Source organism: Arvicola amphibius, chromosome 2 (assembly GCF_903992535.2).
Source record: "Arvicola amphibius chromosome 2, mArvAmp1.2, whole genome shotgun sequence".
NCBI lineage: Eukaryota > Metazoa > Chordata > Mammalia > Rodentia > Cricetidae > Arvicola > Arvicola amphibius.
Genome location: NC_052048.2, coordinates 55682223 through 55700884, shown reverse-complemented (window position 1 = coordinate 55700884; position 18662 = coordinate 55682223). Strand labels below are relative to the sequence as shown.

The 18662-nt window shown below is 45.0% G+C and overlaps 1 protein-coding gene across 2 annotated transcripts in view; it reads right to left on the bottom strand.

Annotated features, from left to right (window-relative positions):
- Positions 1–1037: 1037 nt before the first annotated feature.
- The window catches only part of Prickle2 (prickle planar cell polarity protein 2), a 160466-nt gene continuing 142841 nt past the window's right edge, over positions 1038–18662 (bottom strand). For both annotated transcript variants that reach the window (XM_038320413.1, XM_038320412.1), the window contains exon 8: positions 1038–6834. In XM_038320413.1, the coding sequence (XP_038176341.1) occupies positions 5960–6834 (875 nt within the window). In that variant the 3' untranslated portion in view covers positions 1038–5959. The remainder of the gene's footprint in view (positions 6835–18662) is intronic.

The following is an 18662-nucleotide window of genomic DNA, read 5'->3' as shown; positions in this document are numbered from 1 at the left end:
AAGGAGCCTTTTGAGGAGCACATTAAGGGAAAGCGGTAGGAAGTTTTTGGTAAAGTGAAGGCAGAACGTGGGTGAAAGGCTTAAGCAGGGTATGGGGGGCTGGGGAACACAGGGTGATGGGGAGGGGCGAGCCAAAGAACTGGGTATGAAAAGCCATATAGAAGTCTACTATTTCATACCCCAATTTAAAAAGTGTAAGTGGGGGGATAGAACACGTGGGAAAAGAAAGAAAAGAGGGGATATGGAAGAGGGGGTAGCGGGCAGGTTCATAAAAACGTGAGGATCTATGGAAAGTCACATGGAAACTAGCTAGAAAGCTAACTGCAAAATACAATTTAAAAAAATGTTTGCGAGGATTCCAAAACAAGTTGGGCTATTCCCCTTACCCACAATAACTACATGATAAGATCCTATTTCTGAAGACACAACGTATTTTGGGTGAAGGACACAGAGAAGTTAACCTCAAACCAACCAGAAAATGTTCTCCCTGCTGGCTAGCTGTCATGGTGCCTGCAAGTGCTACTCAGTCCTGGGGAGGAAAAAGACACCGATGGCCTTACCCAGGGCTGGACCAGCATGCTTACCCACATGCTGTGATACCAACCTGTTAGCAAGATTTGCCTATTGATGCCAGAGTGGCATGCTTGTTATGGAGTAACTAACCGATTTCTGATTGGATCCGAATCCCATTGGAAGCAATTTTATGCCTGCTACTGCAATCCTGCTCAGAAGTCAGTAACTGGGGAAGTCCTAAGCCCTGGGGTAGAACCTGTCATTGCTATTTTGCTGGATGATCATGTTGTTAAATTACACTCAAGGTCTGCTCTAAATATCATTTATAAACACAGCTCAGAGGTCTGCTGTAAATATCACTCTCAGACTCGCATGCCTTTTATCTTCCTTAAGATTCCCAAAGGCCAAGACCACTCTCAAAATCTGGGAGGCGAGTGAAGATTGAGAAGAATGACAACATTTCTTTTATTCAAATTTTATTGGAAGTTTACAAATGTATTACAGAATCAGTAAAACATCATATCCACTTTACAGGGCACAGATCTCAAGCAAAGTGTTCAGAACAGTCTCTGGCAGAGCCCACACCAAAGGCCTGTGACAGGCCATCCTAACAAACAGCTTGACACTTACAGAAAACACAAACTCCAGCCTGCTTTACCTTCTTGGGCCCTCTGAGGTTTTGTTTATGCTTGTGGAATTAAATAGGATCTGGGCAAAGCAACTCTGTGCAGGAAGGAACGAGTCTGAGAGAATAAATGCTGGCCTAATTTGCTGAAGACTACGAAGGAGTCATAGGTCTTAGGTTGTTAACTCAGGGTCAGGATTGAACCAGAATATTTTATTGAAAAACAATGGAAATCAGATAGACTCAAGAGGAGGTCTTTTTGGCAAGTGACCTCCCAAAATTTAGAAATGTTTGATTGGCGACCTGTTGACCATGCATGGTCAAACGCCCAGACCATGAAGTTTTTCTTAGGAAATGCTCAAGGTAGAACTAAACATCCATCTTGTGAGTTCACCACATTTGAACCACAGAAATGTCTGCTAACAGCACATGACCTTTCCAGTCTCCTTTTAATTCTCCAAGGGAGGCTGGTTTTGGAAGCAGGAAATGAATTTCTATAATAGCAATAGCTTCCAAAGGTGAGTCATGCTCTATAGGGGGCTTGTGATGACTGGACTCCTAATACGAGAAAACAGAAAAAGAAACCAGTCCTTCCTCCAGCCTGACCTTCGTGGCTTCTGGATGGTCACACAAACTCTGGGGAAAACCACTGACGAGAAGGTGAAGGTTTCATTCCTGTTTCCCTTATTGCTCAAAGAGATGTCAATCCTCTCAAAAGATGCTAATCTGCCACTGTCTTCAAGATCAGGAGTGGAAATTGTGGAAACTTGATCTGCAGAGCCTGAAGATGCCACACAGGTGACAATAACGACTCTGCCTGCATGTGACATTCAGGCCACTGGTTCGATTTTCCACTTTCCTTGGCCATAGGTGGATCTCTGTGAAGCACAGCATCTGGTCTCTGTCAGGAGTATGCAAAGGACACTGCCCTTTGGAATGCAAGTGTCCTACGTCCCTGTAAGGTGGGGGTCAGAGGAGGAACCAGACTCTTATCTGACCTCAGCAGGGTGAGCAGGAGCTGCCCACATAACTGGCAAAGACCCTGAGCGTGAAAACGCGGGCCCAAGAGAGCCTTGTTTGGCCTAAGGGGGCAGCTTCCTTTAGCTGGCACAGTGTGGGAGGACGAGGGACTCGAGTCCCCCAGTTCCTGATGATGGATGCTTCCTAGACGTCTGCTGCATCACCTTCTCTCCCAGGGACCCAGGGAAGAATCAGCTCGCGAATGAGATGTGTCATGAGACAGAGAAGACCAGCTCTAGTCGACCAGCCCCGCTGGACTAGTTGGAAAGATGCCTGGGACGAGAACCTACTTTCCTTGGAAAGTCTACATTAACCCATTGCTGTCATCTGCTTCGCTGGCAGGGAGAGCCTAAATGCTACATCCATGCCAGCACTGGCTCCACCTGAAGGCAAAAATGGCTAGGAGGTCATAAGAAACGGAAACTTCCAGAAAAGGAGCAGCAAATGCCATCTTGTCACAGCTCTGTAGGGGGAGCGTTCTACAGGAAGAAACTGTGACTTTCCATATTAGAAAGATGCAGACTGCTCACTCAGCTGATTGGAGAGTAAAGGATGGACCACAGACTGTGGAATCAGGGTTTCAAACAACCAACACCAGCAATTCTCCTCTGTGCATATTAAACACCAGGGACTGAAGTCAGATTTTCCTCACCTCATTTACCTTCCCGTGTGGTAGAAGATCCACAACTACACAGGACAGAAGGAAGGGTCCCCAAATGCCACGCTCAATGCTACTGCGTCAGCATGGAACCTTTTCACAGTATTAAAGGTGGGGTGCTCTAGCAAGACCTCTCAGCAAGCTTTCAAGGATTCATGCATTCCTTAGAATGGAGAAGAAAGCTGGCTTAGCTGGTGCTGGGTCTGGCAGCGGTAGATGAACTCAGTTGTAAAGCCTGTACCTCTGAGCAAAGCCAGCCCAATAATAGGAGATGGGAAAAAAAAAGTCAATCAAATAATCAAAGACAAGAGAAAAGTGGGAAAAGATGAATCTTCTGAAAACTGGCCTATAGAAGATAAAATCATGATAGAAAGGAATTGAGTGCAGGCTCCACTCACCAGGGAAACTCGGCCAATAAGAGGTGAAGGATACACTGGAGGAATCAGGGAGGAGCTTAAATTCTCACCCCAGAAAAGGATGCAATTGAATTTTGAGAATGAGATTCTGACGTTTTATATCTAAGTTATTCCTTAAAGGTAGAGAAATGCTAGCTCAGCGACATTCTGCCCACTACTGGGCAGTTACTTGAAGGACCCACGACCTCTGTGAGGAATTGGCCTTCTTCAAATGACATTCTCTGTAATGCACCTGGCTGCATTTAGGATGAGAAGAAATCGAAGGAGGTGGTCTTGCTGGTGAACAGGTGGACCCAGAAGCCTGTATCTCATTATATGTTAAGTTTTGGCCAGAATGATCTTGATGCGACTTAAGCCGTTTCTAGGCTGCTTTCTTCTTTGGGCTGAGGGTGATTTGAACTGTATCTGGGAAACGGAAGAGGCACTCTGCCAAGGACAGAGGGAGAAAACAACTTCCAATGGGAGAATTTCTTTCATTGGATTTGGGGCCAGAGAGGATATGTGGTTTCAACCATTTGCTAAGCGATCTCCTTTCCCTCTTGTTTCTCAATAATGTCCTTTAATTCTCACCAATCAACAAACTCAAAGCTCCAAATTGGACTCACCCAGTGTCTACCAGAAACCTGCCACGACAGTGGCACGGTGCTGCATATTTGTCTCTTAAACAGTTTGCCAAGCAGTTTATTAACTTACTATACAAACGTAATAGAGTTAATTCTCCAGAGGCTTGGATAATTAATGAAACATTTAGATATGAAGATAGCATGCGGAAAACAGCCACAACCAACATTTGCATTGCTTTTTCAAAAAAATCAGTGACAATGACAAATGTCATATTAATACCTAAAAAAGCAATTCATTTTAATACATCCTGGAGTATCATCCTCGCATCCTTTTCAGTCTTCTTTCCCCCAGACCCATTAAGAATGGCGTCTGAAAAGCCACTTTTCACATTCTCTCCATTAAAAAAAAAATCCCCTAGAAAATGTTAAGTACTATAGTGAAAAGGGACCATGCTCGCCTTACCACGGCAAATGGCCACGGAGACACACTGTGCATTACAGGGACAGTACATCTCACGAAAGGTGGGTCCTCCAGTGGATTTTTGCCACAATCCACCGGGGAGTGGAAGAGAACGGACCAAGAGCAAGTGCTTCGTTTTTTTTCTTTTAAACTGAAGCGAGCCAAGAAGTTTTATTTCACGTTATATTTATTTCACCAGCAGTGAAATGTCTTCTTTAGGCAAACTCACTCTTGAGCCTTCCTGTCTGACCAACAGTCCTCAAAGTTCAAAATGGAAATCTCTCTTGCCACAAGGTCTGTTTCCCATGTTGTTACCCTACCGTCTCAGCAGCTTGACCCTCTTGGGTAATAAACTAGCTCCCGTGGTGACTAAGCTTGTCAAGTTGGATCCTCTCTAAAGCACTGGGGACTAGTCAAGGTGGCTGTCACCTCTCTGCTTTCTCTCTACAAGGTCTTTCTCCCTGATTTTCCGTCATCCCTCTCCCCATTTCCACATCTACCTGCTCTTTGTTTTCAAATTTCCTTGTTCCCTATCCATGGGTAATGTGTGCCACACCAAGTACCCAGAGCTCCCCCGCAGCGTCCTTCTGCCCTTCAGTGGCAAATGCTGAAGCTCATCTGTATGAGGACAAACAGCTGTCAGGCTAAGGCAGCAGCTCTGACTGCCTTGGAAGTAGAAAGCAGAAAACACAATCCAGGAAACATGAGCACCAAACAATAACTCCACATTCAAAACAACGCCATGCTGACAGCACACGTCGGCACCACACCACTCAGTCACTTTGATTCCCCCCAAGGGACAGATCGACATTAAGCAACTTCAATAATTCCAAACAGGGATGGCATTTCTCACAGAACTGGACTGACACTGGTTGTTATCTCTAATCAGCAAAAGCGACATTTGCAATTGAAATTAAAAAAAAAAAAACTACTTACTTTGTAGAGAATAAATTCTACTCAGGGTGAACAGACTTAAAAAAGATGGCTCCTTTTGACGGACTAGAGCATAAAATGCTTTGGGTAGAAGAGTTAATTTTCTTTTTCAGCCACAAAAAGCCAAATTGAATATACTTCTTTGAAAAGAGTCTCACTGACATGTAACAGATTTGTATAGAAAGAAAACCAAACCAAATCGAAACAAACAACAAAAGCCAGGTGGTCCTGCGCCACCGTCTACTACCACTCAGCGATAATGGAGGACATGCATGCGAGTCCCCACTGAATCCTACGATATAGAAATTCTTTTGTTATTACAAAATACAAAAATATTTTATCAGAACTCTCATTTACATTGCATTTACAATGGACATGTAAATAACTTAGTTTGGGGTCCTGGCTAATAAAGTATTTACTGGAAAAGGGGTCCTAAAAGGAAGAGAACCAGAAAGAATATTGTTAAGTGAGCAGGTTACAATGTGTCATCTGGTAAATGGCCACTCCACCTTGGAAGGACATGACCTACCCTGGCCTCCACAGCCTGTGTTTCCAAAGTGGAATGTGCAAATCATATTTAACATGCCCAAAACTGTGACATCAAGTGTATCTGCCAAGTCAACCTGCAGCCTTGCCTCCCTCAACTGAGAGCCTTCTCCATCTCTCCCCTATGAACCATCCCCAAGAGTACTTGGGAATTCACGACAGTGCACGTTTCTGAGTTTACATTCTTAGCTCCCATCGTCCCCCCGTTCCCCGACCCCAATCACATTATGAAATGATACAGTTTTTGCTCTTCTGTCTTTTCCTGCTGTGCAGCTGTCCTCTGCCACTTAGGGTGGAGGATTTGGGGACACCGTAAGAGCTGTACTTGTGCAACAGCTCATCACTTGTGACATACCGCAGGCGGGCTGGCTGTGGGATGGGTTCTCCTAGGAAGTAGCCCTCATTGTCGGACTCTGAAGAGGAGGAGCAGGTGGAGCACCAATCATACTCCGTGAAGTAGGGTCCCCATCGTTCCCCAAAGGCATTCTGCAAAGCCAGGTCTGACACAGTCCTGGGACACTGGCTGTACAGATCCCGCCGGGACCCCTGCCCCAGGCTCTCCTGGAAGCTCCGTTGGCGCATGAACTGATCGTAGTCCTCCCTGGCTCTCAGAGGGGGCCTTTCCTTCAACCGAGCGATGACCTCTCGCTCGCTGGCTAGGTGCAGGGCGTTGTCTGAGCGTGAGCGTCGGGACCTTCGGGACCTGTGAGGGCGGAAGCGGCGGTTGTCATCCCTGGAAGTAGTTCTTCTCCGAGTGCGCTCACTCATGGGCTGGATGCGCACACCTTCCTGCCCTGGCAGCTTGCTGCTTGCTATGCTGCCATCAAAATCAAAGCTCTGGTGCATCCTTCCGTGGGACTGCAAGTCCCTGTACCCCAGGGGGTTGCTGAGCTGGTGAAGGTTACCCTCCATCTCCTGGTACTGCTGTGCAGACAGCAGGCTGCGGACGGACTCTGCGCTCCTGAATTGCATGGAGGAGTTGAGTGTGCCCATGTTGCTCAGCTTTTCTGAGACATTCATCCCAGAGTCTTTGCTAAGGTCAGGCATAGAAAACCGAGACAGGTGCTCCTGGCGCTTGGCACCACCTTCCGCAGACAGGCCTGGGGGCAGGGAAGGAGAGAAGAGCACCACTGTAGTTAATACACATACATGCACAGCAATGGGGTGGAGGGTGTCACTAGTACTCTCAGTCTGGGGTCTCTTCAGGGTGTGGCATAACTGTGGCTGTGCAACACATCAAGACTCTGGTGCTGTCTGCATGCATGGGATTCCCAACATGGAGAATATATAAGCTTTAAACCATCGCTAGACATGCGCTTTCGTGGTTACTAATTTCTCCAAAGGCTGATGAGTTACTAAGAATTCACTGTACGTCCTGTGCACTTTTTCTCTATTTAGAATTTCACATCGCCAAATATTTCTGTTGCATCTTCAATTCTAACCATGTTCTATAAGCTTTGTACAACAGCTGATAGCCATCTGGTCAGTGACTGGCCAGGTTTAAGCTGTTTCTTACCACAGTAAGCCTAGAATCTAATTCTAAAGTCCTGAACTAGCTTACTTTGTTGGCCCAAAGCAGTTTCTTGTTTGGCCTGCGTCCCTAAGTGGCAGGTAGCCATCCATCTCAAATGGCTTAGACATTAAGTGACTCTCGAGATGGAGAAAAAGAGATATTTATTATCTTGGCTTGTCAGTGATTGATTGCCCAGGGATTATCAATGACTCTCTAGCAGCCAGAAGATAGGAATTGTGCTTGGGTCAGTCCTCCGTCCCCCAGAGAGGAGCCTTTGAAAATGAAGCAGTGACCATCGCAGAGCTGGTACCCAAGAAATGGGTCTCCACTCCTGAAGCGCTGCACATTGTCAGGGCTGAGACCGAAGCCATCCTGAAGATAGTGAGAGGTGTGTACGCTGGGAATTTCTTTTGCATATCTTAAAGCAGAGCTCTACAAAGATATTTATCACTGTAGAGTTTGGCCATTTTGCCTCTTCTGGTCATCGCCAGCAATAAGCCACCATTACCTCTGCCACTGATTATCTGGGCCTCCCAGTGGGATCCAAGATATCCTTTCCTGGACAGACCTAAATCAGTGTTGTAAGCATTTTAGAATACGTGGTACTATCTAAAGCTAAGTACACATATATAAACATACATGGATTATGAATAAAACCATTTTGTGTGAGTTTTTGGTGTTATTTCTCTTGTGCATATAACCCCAAGTAGAGAGACCTCAATTTTCCATTGTCGTCCCTAGTTATATCTCCAGCATAAGTTAGTAAACACTTTTCCAAATTATGCAGACATATTCGGACAGTGGAGCTTTCTTATAAAAGCCTGGTACTGGAAATCATTTAAGTGCCACCCAACACGAAAATGGATAAATATTGTGATTCTGTTTGCCATTACTCACTAAGAGGTACCTGGGCTTGTTGGAGAAATGGAACTCAGGCTAGAGTAGAAAGAAAAAAGATGAGTCCAGAACATTTTATGCAAAAAAAGGAAACGTTAAAAAGGACATGTGATGAGAGCTTGCTGGAAGACCAAGGCCGCCCCCCCACCCAAGGAGGTTCCCAGTGGCACACTCTGGACACTTTGAACATTAAAATATTTATGCAAAACCATGGAGACAAATGGGAATTCGTAATTTCATACTGATAACAAACAAGAGAAACATCAGCAAGTCAATAACTAGGGGGCTGAGTGGGGTTCTTGTGTGCAGAGGGTGCTGCTCCCTCACTGCCAGGGAAGCGAGTCTATGAGGAGGGAAGGCTAGCTGGCCAGATTTGGAAACTCGTTTTGCAGTCACTGGTATTTAAAAGAACTTAACGTAAGAGCCCAAAGTGATCACATTCAGGGAGAAAATGCCCGATGGGAGTACGGTAACACATGATCCTTGGACAAACATTTAATGAGTCATGTAAAATATTCTCTCAGCCTGTGCTTGGTTTTGTCTTCTATACTATATTTTCCCCTCAAGAATGTTGTTCTTATTTTTCTTAATATGGTGTCCTTCATCTCATGTTTTCTCCTGAATGCACTAAGGGTACTCAAGTCTCTATGTAATAGGATTTTGGACACACTTCGAAACGCCTCTACATTACTTCCATCCTGAATACTATGTAAATTCAATGTAAGTAGTTGCTGTTCTGTTCCGTGTAGGGAACAAGATAAAAGGCTGGCCATGATTTCATAGAGATGCACTCATCAGACTTCGCCGAATTCCCACTGGGGCCTGACTGACCCCACAGGTGTGGAATCCGTATAGCGCATCAACTGTGTATCATACTCTCCAGTAATTAGAAAAAATGATTTTATCACTGATAACTGTCATAGCAAAGGAGGTAGGTGTTACACTCCCCACTTTTCTTGCTGTTTATCTCTGGCATATAAATCACAAAAACTGACCCCCAACCATTTAGTCACTTCAGAGCCTTGTCTAGCTGGAGATGGAGAGGGGACCCTGACAGACTAAAATGACGAACGGGCGATCTGAGCAGATGAACTCTCCCAAGAAAGAAAAGAGAATCTTCGAAAAGTTACCCAGGAGGCACTGCTATCTTTGCAGAACTTTTGGGTAAGTTATTTAGTGGTATGGAGGTCAGCTTCAACAACCTAGCAAAGGCCATAAATTCTCATGAAGGCTTCTCCCCAACCAGCTGGGCAGTAAAACATGTCTAAGACGTATGTGGGCAGGTTCCTAGTTCCAGGCCGAGGGAAAACTGAGGAAAGTAGTTTCTGCTCTGGTCTAGTGGAGAAGCGAGGAAGGGTTGGGCTTCTTCAGGCTCACTTCTCCAAGATGCTCTGTGGTTCGGTCACACCATGCCCTTGAGAACAAAAGCACTCTGTCACCAGCAGAGTTTATGGTGTTCAGGCCCGGGGTCCATTAGTAATCCTGTCAAACAGAAGTTACCGTGCCGAGGGACCTGCGATGAGATTGCTGGCTCCACCTGCTACTCTTGAGAGAAGTCACAGTTTCCTTCAGGGTTTTCTTACACACAAGGGCAGCTCAGAGATGAGCAATGCATGTGTACTTATGCCTAAAGAGGGTGGTTCTGGGGTTAATTCTTTATGGGGGAATCCAGAGTTTTTATGCAAACTTCCAGGTCCGGCTGTAGTTGGCTCTCCACCTTTCTATACGAGTTGCCATCAAGTCTCATGTCTCGAGTCCCCTACTCCAGCTGTGACTGCTCCCCTCCCCATCACGCGAACCTGCTCACGCTTTCCTCTCCTTTTACTTAAGCCGCCCACACTGTTTCAGTTTCTAAAAACCTGTGCACCAACTTATAGCTGAAATGGCTCTGCAAGGGGGAAGCCACCCTGTTCTCTGTTCCCTGCCTTCACACAGAACTAGCAGGATCCAGAACCTTGTGGGACCTCAACGCAGAAGCCCAGAACAAGGGCCAGTGAAGCCCCATGCAGTCCACAGCTTGGACGACGTGATCACCTTTGACCTGCTATGGGCCAGGATGCAACTCCGATGCGTAAGATTGTAAACACCCGGAAAAAATACTGCAACCGAGCTTATCAGTCTTGTGGTCTCTGGCAAACCACTGTGTAGCTCAGCATCAGGGCATTCGTGGCTTTAAAGCTGAGGAAGATATGATCTGTGATTAGCTCCCTGAACTGAGAAGATGTTTCTGTTTTGTTGGCCACAGCTCTGGAGGCTGGTTTAAGTTAGCAGTTCTTAGGTCCCTAAGACAGAACTCATATTCTCACAGCTCATATTCTCATTGAGAAACCCTTCCCCCTTCTTAAGCTATGCACAGCAAGATAGCCTCCTCCTGGCTACGCAGCTTTTAAAACCCCAGGAGCTGCATAATTAAAGTGGACACCACGATAATACCCGGGTATGAAAGTGGGAGTGAGCTTGGGGGGGGTGGGGACGACGAGTGCGCTTTCTGTTCAAAATACATCACGATATTCATACACCTGTGAGTTTTTGTCTTATCAATCTTTCTGGTTTAGGCTAAGTCCCAAGATGGTGGGATTATGTGCTCCTGTTAGCTACTTTGCCTCGCCTCCTCACCTTTTCTCATGGCCATTCAGGATGGAGAAAAACAGAAAGCAAGGCCTGGAAGTACCCAGTGAAGGAAATCATGACACAAGAATTTGATATCCATAAAACAAACAAATGAACAAACAAACACAAGACAGCACTGGTTAAATGTGGTTTTATGTGAATGAATGAATCTGTGAACTACAACCCATGTTCTGTCTGATACATCGTAATGTTCACGAGACTGCCAGCAACTATTAAGAATAGCGTGACTCTCCAGTGATGTCTGGGATTTCTTCCCTATCCTTCCTTATACTGTTGATGTTCAACTCTATACTTTGTGCAGAAGGACTTATTGTCAAAACATGAAAAATCAGTATAATGGGCCAAGCAATGAGATTCCCCTGATGTCCCACTTTCCTCAAACACAAGCACTTTTCTTGACATAAGTGTAGAAATTGATAGGTGTGTGTGTTTGTGCATATGTGTATATGTGTATTTTTGTATATGTATGCATGCATACCTATAAGCAAGCACATATATTGGAAGAGTGATACATTCTGTGGAAAATGTTACAGAGAAGTCTGACCTCACATTTAAAACTGGCATGACAGGACGCCCTGGTGCTGGAGAATCTGGGTAGAGACTCTGCCATCATAGTGACAAAGACGCCAGGTACTTACCCTCAAGTGGAATTGTTTTGTCAATAGACAGGGTTTTTCTTCAAATGATACAGGCTTTGTGAGAGGTATCTGATGGGGACTGTGGAAGTTTGAATGTAACTGGTCTCCATTATCTCCTAGGGAGGGCACTATTAGAAGGTGTGGCTTTGTTGGAGAGAGTATGGCCTTGTTGGAGGAAGTGTGTCACTGCTGGGGCGGGCTTTGAGGTTTCCTATGTCCAGGATACCACCCAGAATCTCAGTCAACTTCCTGTTGTCTGCAAGATATAGGACTCTTAGCTACTTGTCCAGCACCACATCTGCCTGTGTTCCCCATCATGATGATAATGGACTGAACTTCTGAAACTGAAAGAGAGCCACTCCAATTAAATTTTTTTTATATATAAGAATGGCCAGTCGGGCAGTGGTGGTGCACACCTTTAATCCCAGCTCTTAGGAGGCAGAGGCAGGCGGATATCTGTGAGTTTGAGGACAGTCTGGTCTTCAAAGTGAGTTCTAGGACAGCCAGGGCTGTGACACAGAGAAACCCTGTCTCAAAAAAACAAACAAAAAAGTTGCCATGGCTGTGGGCATGGTATCTCTTTACAACAAAAAAATCCTAGCTAAGACAGGGATGGTAGACAGAAGGGCCAAACATCCTGAGTGCACAGGGCTGCCCCACAAGGCCTATGTTACCTGAGGTGTGGGTACTGTTCTGCTTAAGAAACCCTGAACTGGAGTGTCTGAGGGCCTGAAGGCAGGCTTCCTAGGAGAGAAGTATCTTCTTTGCAAAGATTTGAATTGTTCTTTCCTAGGGTGGGTCTGAGATTCACCAGGGGGTTGTTTGAACATAGATTGGGATTCTTTGATTCTGGGTAGGGTCTACGAGGCTCCTGGACGTGCTCCTGTCTATAGATCCCATCTGAGTACCAAGAGCTGTGTACACTTTACCCAAGCTGTGGGCTGCATGGAGATTCACTTGCCTTTATTTTCAACTTCTGTATTGAGTACTCACAAGGTTCTGGATCCTGCTGGTTCTGTGAGAAGGCAGGGAACAGAGAACAGGGTGGCTGCTCCTCTGCAGAGCCATTTCCGCTATAAGTTTATGCACAGATTTTAAAGATACATCTTTTTCCAGGGGTCTGTGCCTGAACCAACAAATGTCTGTGTCTCATAGGACCATCTTTATATGTGACTCTTTCTATATCCTTAGACCAAAGGGGGTCAGGGTGGAATTTAACTTGTGGATCTCTGCAGTTCAAACCATTAGTACAGCCTGGCTGCTGGAGTGACATCAGCATCCTCATACATGCAGTATCCTCGCCCTCTACAAAGAGGAGGCTTCCATGGATATGGGCATTGGCGAGAAAACAAACCAAAGTTTCAAACAATGTCCATGGTCAGCTGGCAGAGAGATGCAATCTTTGCTGCCTTCCCCTCCCCCATGGGTCTCAGAAGCAGAAGATCCATGCTTAGGAAGAAAGACAGTCTTAAATTTAAAGGCAGCCTGTGGCACAATGTTCTGTTTCTTATTTGTCAACCTGCCTTGTCCTCCTTGTGAAAAACTGGCACGAGAAGACAGAGAATTATGATTGTGCCAACTTAAAAGATACGCTCACATTTAACACTGTTATGCAGTAAAAGAAATAGAATCTGCTCCCCTGCATCCCCTAGACATTTCCTTCTCAAAGTGGTGATTTAGCCCCCTTTCAGTAAGACTTCCCCTACATTATTTTTTGTCTCTGCTGATGAAGAAATAGGAATTATTTTAGATAAAAACCACAGGCTACATGTAAGAGCTGGAGAGACATTGAAAAAAATTAAAATACTTAGAATAGGAATTTGCAAACTATTGTCTGGAGCCTAAATCACCTCACTGCCTGCTTCTTATAAATAAAACTTTATTAGAATACAACCACACTCATTTATTTGTACATTACCTATGACTCTTTCTCAAAATCCAATTGTTTTCTTCTGTTCATAAAGACTATATGGCCTATAAAGCCCAAAATATTTATGTTCTGGTCCTTTATAGAAATGACTGTGTTATAGCAATTTGCTTGCATTAGTGTGCCTCCGATCACGTGAGAAAGATCTTGACGTTCACAATTGGGGAGTGTGTGTGGGGGGGGCGCGCATTGTTTGATCAGGTCCCTTGGGATCCTTTTTTTCTTACTGAGTCCATTGATTTCATCAACACCCTGAACTTCAAGCAACAGCTGCTGAGGAACTGTCATCTAGGTGGTGGAGTTTAAATACCAGCACATGTTTCTTGATGACAAGGCCAATGTGATCAAATGTTCAAAATGAGTGCGACAGGGAAGGCTGGGGGAGGGGCTGGTGATAAAGGGAAGTGAGAGAGGGTTGGACACACACAGTCCTTGGTACTCAAATGGGATCCATAGACAGGGGCAGGCCCAGGAGCCCATTAGACCTACCCAGAATCATAGAATTCCAATTTATATTCAAACAAGGCCTCCTGGGGACTCCCAAGACCACTCTAGAGAAGAACAATTAAGAGAATTTCTTTGCAAAGAAGATACTTCTCTCCTAGGAAGCTTGCCTTCAGGCCCTCAGACACTCCAATTCAGGGTTTCTTAAGCAGAACAGTACCCACACCTCAGGTAACATAGGCCTTGTGGGGCAGCCCTGTGCATTCAGGATGTATGGCCACATTTCTGTGACTATGACAGCTCACAATGTTCTCAGATGCCAAAAGAGGGCAAAATCAGCACGAAAAAGAACCACAGCTCCAAGGAATGCAGTTTGGCAGCTGCCGTCCATCCAGAGTCTACAGAGAGTCTCTCCAGTGTATCGAGAGTGCCAGTAGGATGCATAGTATGGAAACAGGATTTCTACAAGGTGTAGACGTACCAGCCCCTGTGTTCCACTAACCCTGGAAACTGCTAGCCTGTTTTCTTTGTAACGGCTGACAATCTCACACATCTCTGTAGCGGCTTTCAAGAGTTCCTTGTGGTGAAGGGCCCCTTCTCATATTTTTCAGGTCCCCAGCTATTAGGGAATCTTTCTCAACTCCTAACTGTGGTCATCAGCCTATGTTCTGCGTTCCCGGGGACCAGCAGATCCCACCAGGTGACAGCGTACACTGTCAGCTGCTCCTGTAGTGAAAAGAGCTGGCACATCTCAGAGTGCTTACTTTGCCAGCTAGTGCCAAAGCAGCACGGTAGGAGGAAATGGTAGGAGCTGCACACTCTTGATTTTACAACTCACCCTTCTCCAGCCTTTCCCTGCTCCCTCCCTTGGGAAAGGCCACCTGAGCATCTCTGGCACACTCTGAAAGACTCAAACAAATTGACTGGCTTCTTCACGGCCAGCTGGTACCAAAGACAGGCATGAGGTCTGAGCCTGCCAGCTGGGGAGCCACCAGAATGGAACAAACAGAGCTAGTACATTAACCAAGCTACCCCTGATCAGGTCTCCTACATTTTAACCCTTGACTTGTTCATTCCTTTAACTTTCTAATAAACCAGTTGACTGTCCCAATAAAGATGGTTTTGTGTCAACCGCACTCCACGGCAGACCCTATGCCCAGGAGTAGGTAGTTGGTCAACAGAACTCTGTGTGTGTGTTTTGGTGTTTTTTTCTTGTTTACTTTAATTTTTGTTCTGTTTGAGAAAGAGACTGCAAGAGATAGCCTGAAGTTGGGTAAGTAGGGAGGTGGGGAGACTCTGGGAAGAATTAGAGGAAGGGAAAGACTAGGATCCAAATATATTATATATTATAGGGAACAATTAAAAAAATAAAGCATTTAAGAAGAAATGGTCAATAAAAATTAGTCTTTTAAGCATGGAGGATGGGGCTGGAGAGATGGCTCAGAGGTTAAGAGCACTGATTGCTCTTCCAGAGGTCCTGAGTTCAATTGCCAGCAACCACATGATGGCTCACAACCATCTGTAATAAGATCTGGTTCCCTCTTCTGGCCTGCAGGTGTACATGCAGACAGAACACTGTATACATAATAAGTAAATAAATCTTTAAAAAAAAAAGGAATGGAGGAGAAGCTTAGAAAGGGACATCTTTTACAAATAAGTAGTGCTAATTTTAATCACGTGGAGAGAATTTTAGGCAGTACTACTTGGGGGATTTTGTGTGTCATAGTGTCTATTGCTTACTTAAAGGGTGAACAAAACCTTCCAACCAATTGAAGATTGTCTAATATACTCTGGGCTTACAGTGACACCATGCTGCTTTCCAGACATGGTTAACCAATAAGCAGACCACACTGAAATGTTAGTTTGGGCATCAACAGATATCGGGATACAGGAGCTCAATAGCTTCCAGTGACAGAGAGTTGGGTGATGTGGGATTCCCCTCTGTATGCTGTGAATACCATTGGTTAATAAAGAAACTGCTTTGAGATTATAGCAGAGAAGGGCAAAACAGAGCTAGGTGGGGAAAACTAAGCTGAATTCTGGGAGAAAGAAGGCAGAGTTAAGATAAGCCATGTATCCTGTCAGACACAGACACTGGATATAATCTTGCTGGTAAGCCACACAGTCAAGTGGTGATACACAGATTAATGGAGATGGGTTAATTTAAGATATGAGTTAGCCAGAAATATGCTTAAGCTATTGGCCAAACAGTATTGCAAATAATATGGTTTCTGTGTGATTATTTCGAGTCTTGGTGGCCAGGAAACGAACAAGCAGCCTCCTACAACAGTTGGGAGCCAAGGGCTTGGAGGTCATGCAGTTTCCTCAAAGAAGTTAACCAAACCCTGATATTGTCAGACATTGTATGCACAACTGTGAGCAGGATGCTTTGGGTGACATCTTAACAGCTATTCCTCTGTATAAGAAAAGTCATAACCAAGACAATAGAGCAATGCAAAGAGTACAGGGAACAACCCTAGAAAGGAAACAGAATAGAGACCAGGGTGGATGACAACATGCTGTATTAATCTTGACAATGTCGGCCAAGATCTCCAATGTTAGTGATAATTAGGGTGAGACCTAAAGGATAAGGAGACAGCCAAGGGTGGAGAAAAATGTTCCAGGCAGAAGGAACAAGAACATTTTGTGACAGAGAAAGTTTTTTTTTTTTCTAAGAAGTGGTAGAAGGGCTATGTAGCTAGAGGACTCTATGCAAGGATGCGAGTGGCAGGATCAGGCTGAGGACATCAACAGGAGCTTGAGAAAAAGGTCCTGGTATGTGCAGGTAGGATTAATAAAGACCTCTGAGGGGCAGCAAGGGGCATGGTGAAGGGCAGTGACTTTGGGTTTTACTTTTCAGCTTCATGCCACCTTAGTTTAGATTTGGGGGCTGGTAAGACAGCTCTTCTGGTAAAGATTGTTGTGGCTGAGCCTAATACTTGAGACCAGCATGATGCAAGGAGAGAACCAACTCCCCCAAGTTGTCCTCTGACCTTCACGCATGTGCTAAGTGTGCAAGTGCGTGTGTACACACACACACTAAATAAGTGCAAAGAAAAACAATCCAGATAGCTTTTGTAAAATGGGAGTAACTATATAACCTAAGGGTAAAGGCACCACCTGGGTTAATGCAGAGCAGTCCAAACACCGCTGGTGCATTAAGATCACATGCATGCCAAGTCTTCTTACTGGCCCTCACCTGTGTTTATTATTTGAAGGAATTTTTACATGTGTCATCACATCTCCATTTTTTTTTTTCAAATGATCAATGAAGAACTGGGATAATCCGCTCAGGGTCACACACAGTAGCTACTCCAGATGTTTTCTGCATGCTTGCTTTTCAGTTTTGAGAACACAAGAGAGAATGTGGCTAAGACATGGGCATTCAGCAACGGGGGAAGTAGACATGCGCTAGTAACCAAGTCACTCGGTAGCAGGAGTGATGTAATTCTTTTCACTGAGGTACAGGTTTCTGTATAAACTGTTGTTACACGCGACACGGGGGACGTCAGTGTGGGCAGATATAAAAGCATGCCCAGTCTGATTCCATTTCTGTGGAACCGGAACTTCAAATGGGTCTGTGCTGTCAGGTATTGGGAAGGGGTGCAGCAGGGTGAGGCACAAAGTAGCTGTTGGGCGATTGTCTGCTCTTGGCTGTGGGCATGGCAGCAGAAGTATAACCACCCACTGAGTTTCAATGTGCAGCCTGCATATTTCTGTTTGTGTGCACCTATGATCATTAAATATCTCCTACCCCCCAAACGCAGAGATTTAGTTATGACAATATTAAATGTATATTGGAGAGCTCTCCCTTTCCAACGCATACTTTTTCAAGGGCATCTTTCTGTCACACAACTCAAACTGGTGGCCAATGCACTTCTTGCAGTGCTGGGGATGAAAGCTAGGGTTTCATACAGGCTAAGCACTTCTCATCCACCAAGCCACATCCCCATTCTCTCTCTTTCTGCTTTAAGTTGGCATGCTCAGGGGCCTTTTCTATTGATGGTTCGATGCCTGGCCAAACTCATATGTATTATACCTGCCTGCCTACCCTATTTCCTTCCCCTTTGGGCATAGGCATTTCTTTATTGGGCAATGTCAGCTTGACAAAGGAGAGAAGATGTTTGGATGAAAGCAGTTTAGAGACTTAAGAGGGAGCACACAATGCTCCCTTGTAAGCTTTGAATCTGTGCTTCCACGATCCTATGTTTCCAGAGCTACAAGACTGACAGAGTGTCACTCATAACTGTACTCATGATGAAGCCATTTTACTAGACTGGCTAAAAGAAGGACTCGGTTACAGAATGGACAGGTCAGGATGACATATTTTAAAGAGTAGGTAGGTAGACTGGATGAAGGAGATGGGCCAATTACTAAAATTTTGGATGATTTAATAAGTGAATGAACATAGAAGGGGAGCTGGAACAGGAGAGTCATGGCTGAGTTTTTCCAAACATGTCAAACTTTTATAAAATACAAGCTATAGAATATAATTTCAGGAAAAGGACTAAGCTTTTACAGAGCTCATCCATTTTGAAGACATATAACAGACTGTGATTCAGGAGATGCCAGTAGAGGTACTTCCACTTGACAGACTAGCAGCTCATAGAAAAAGATGAGCGTGCTACACAAGGTCATGGGTGAGGGTGGGAGTCAGTGATGGAGACAGGGACTGGAGTAGTTTCCTGATTTCCTAAGACAGCTCATTTTCCAGCTTCAGCAGACATGCTAATCATTCAGGAACCGCCTTAAAGCAAGATCCAGTCCACTAAGTCTAAGGTAGAGTCAAGACTCAGAATTTCTAACAATCTCCTAGAAGACGCTGATGTGTCTTCTATGGTGTGTGTGTATACAGGAATGTGGAGTCTTCTATGGTGT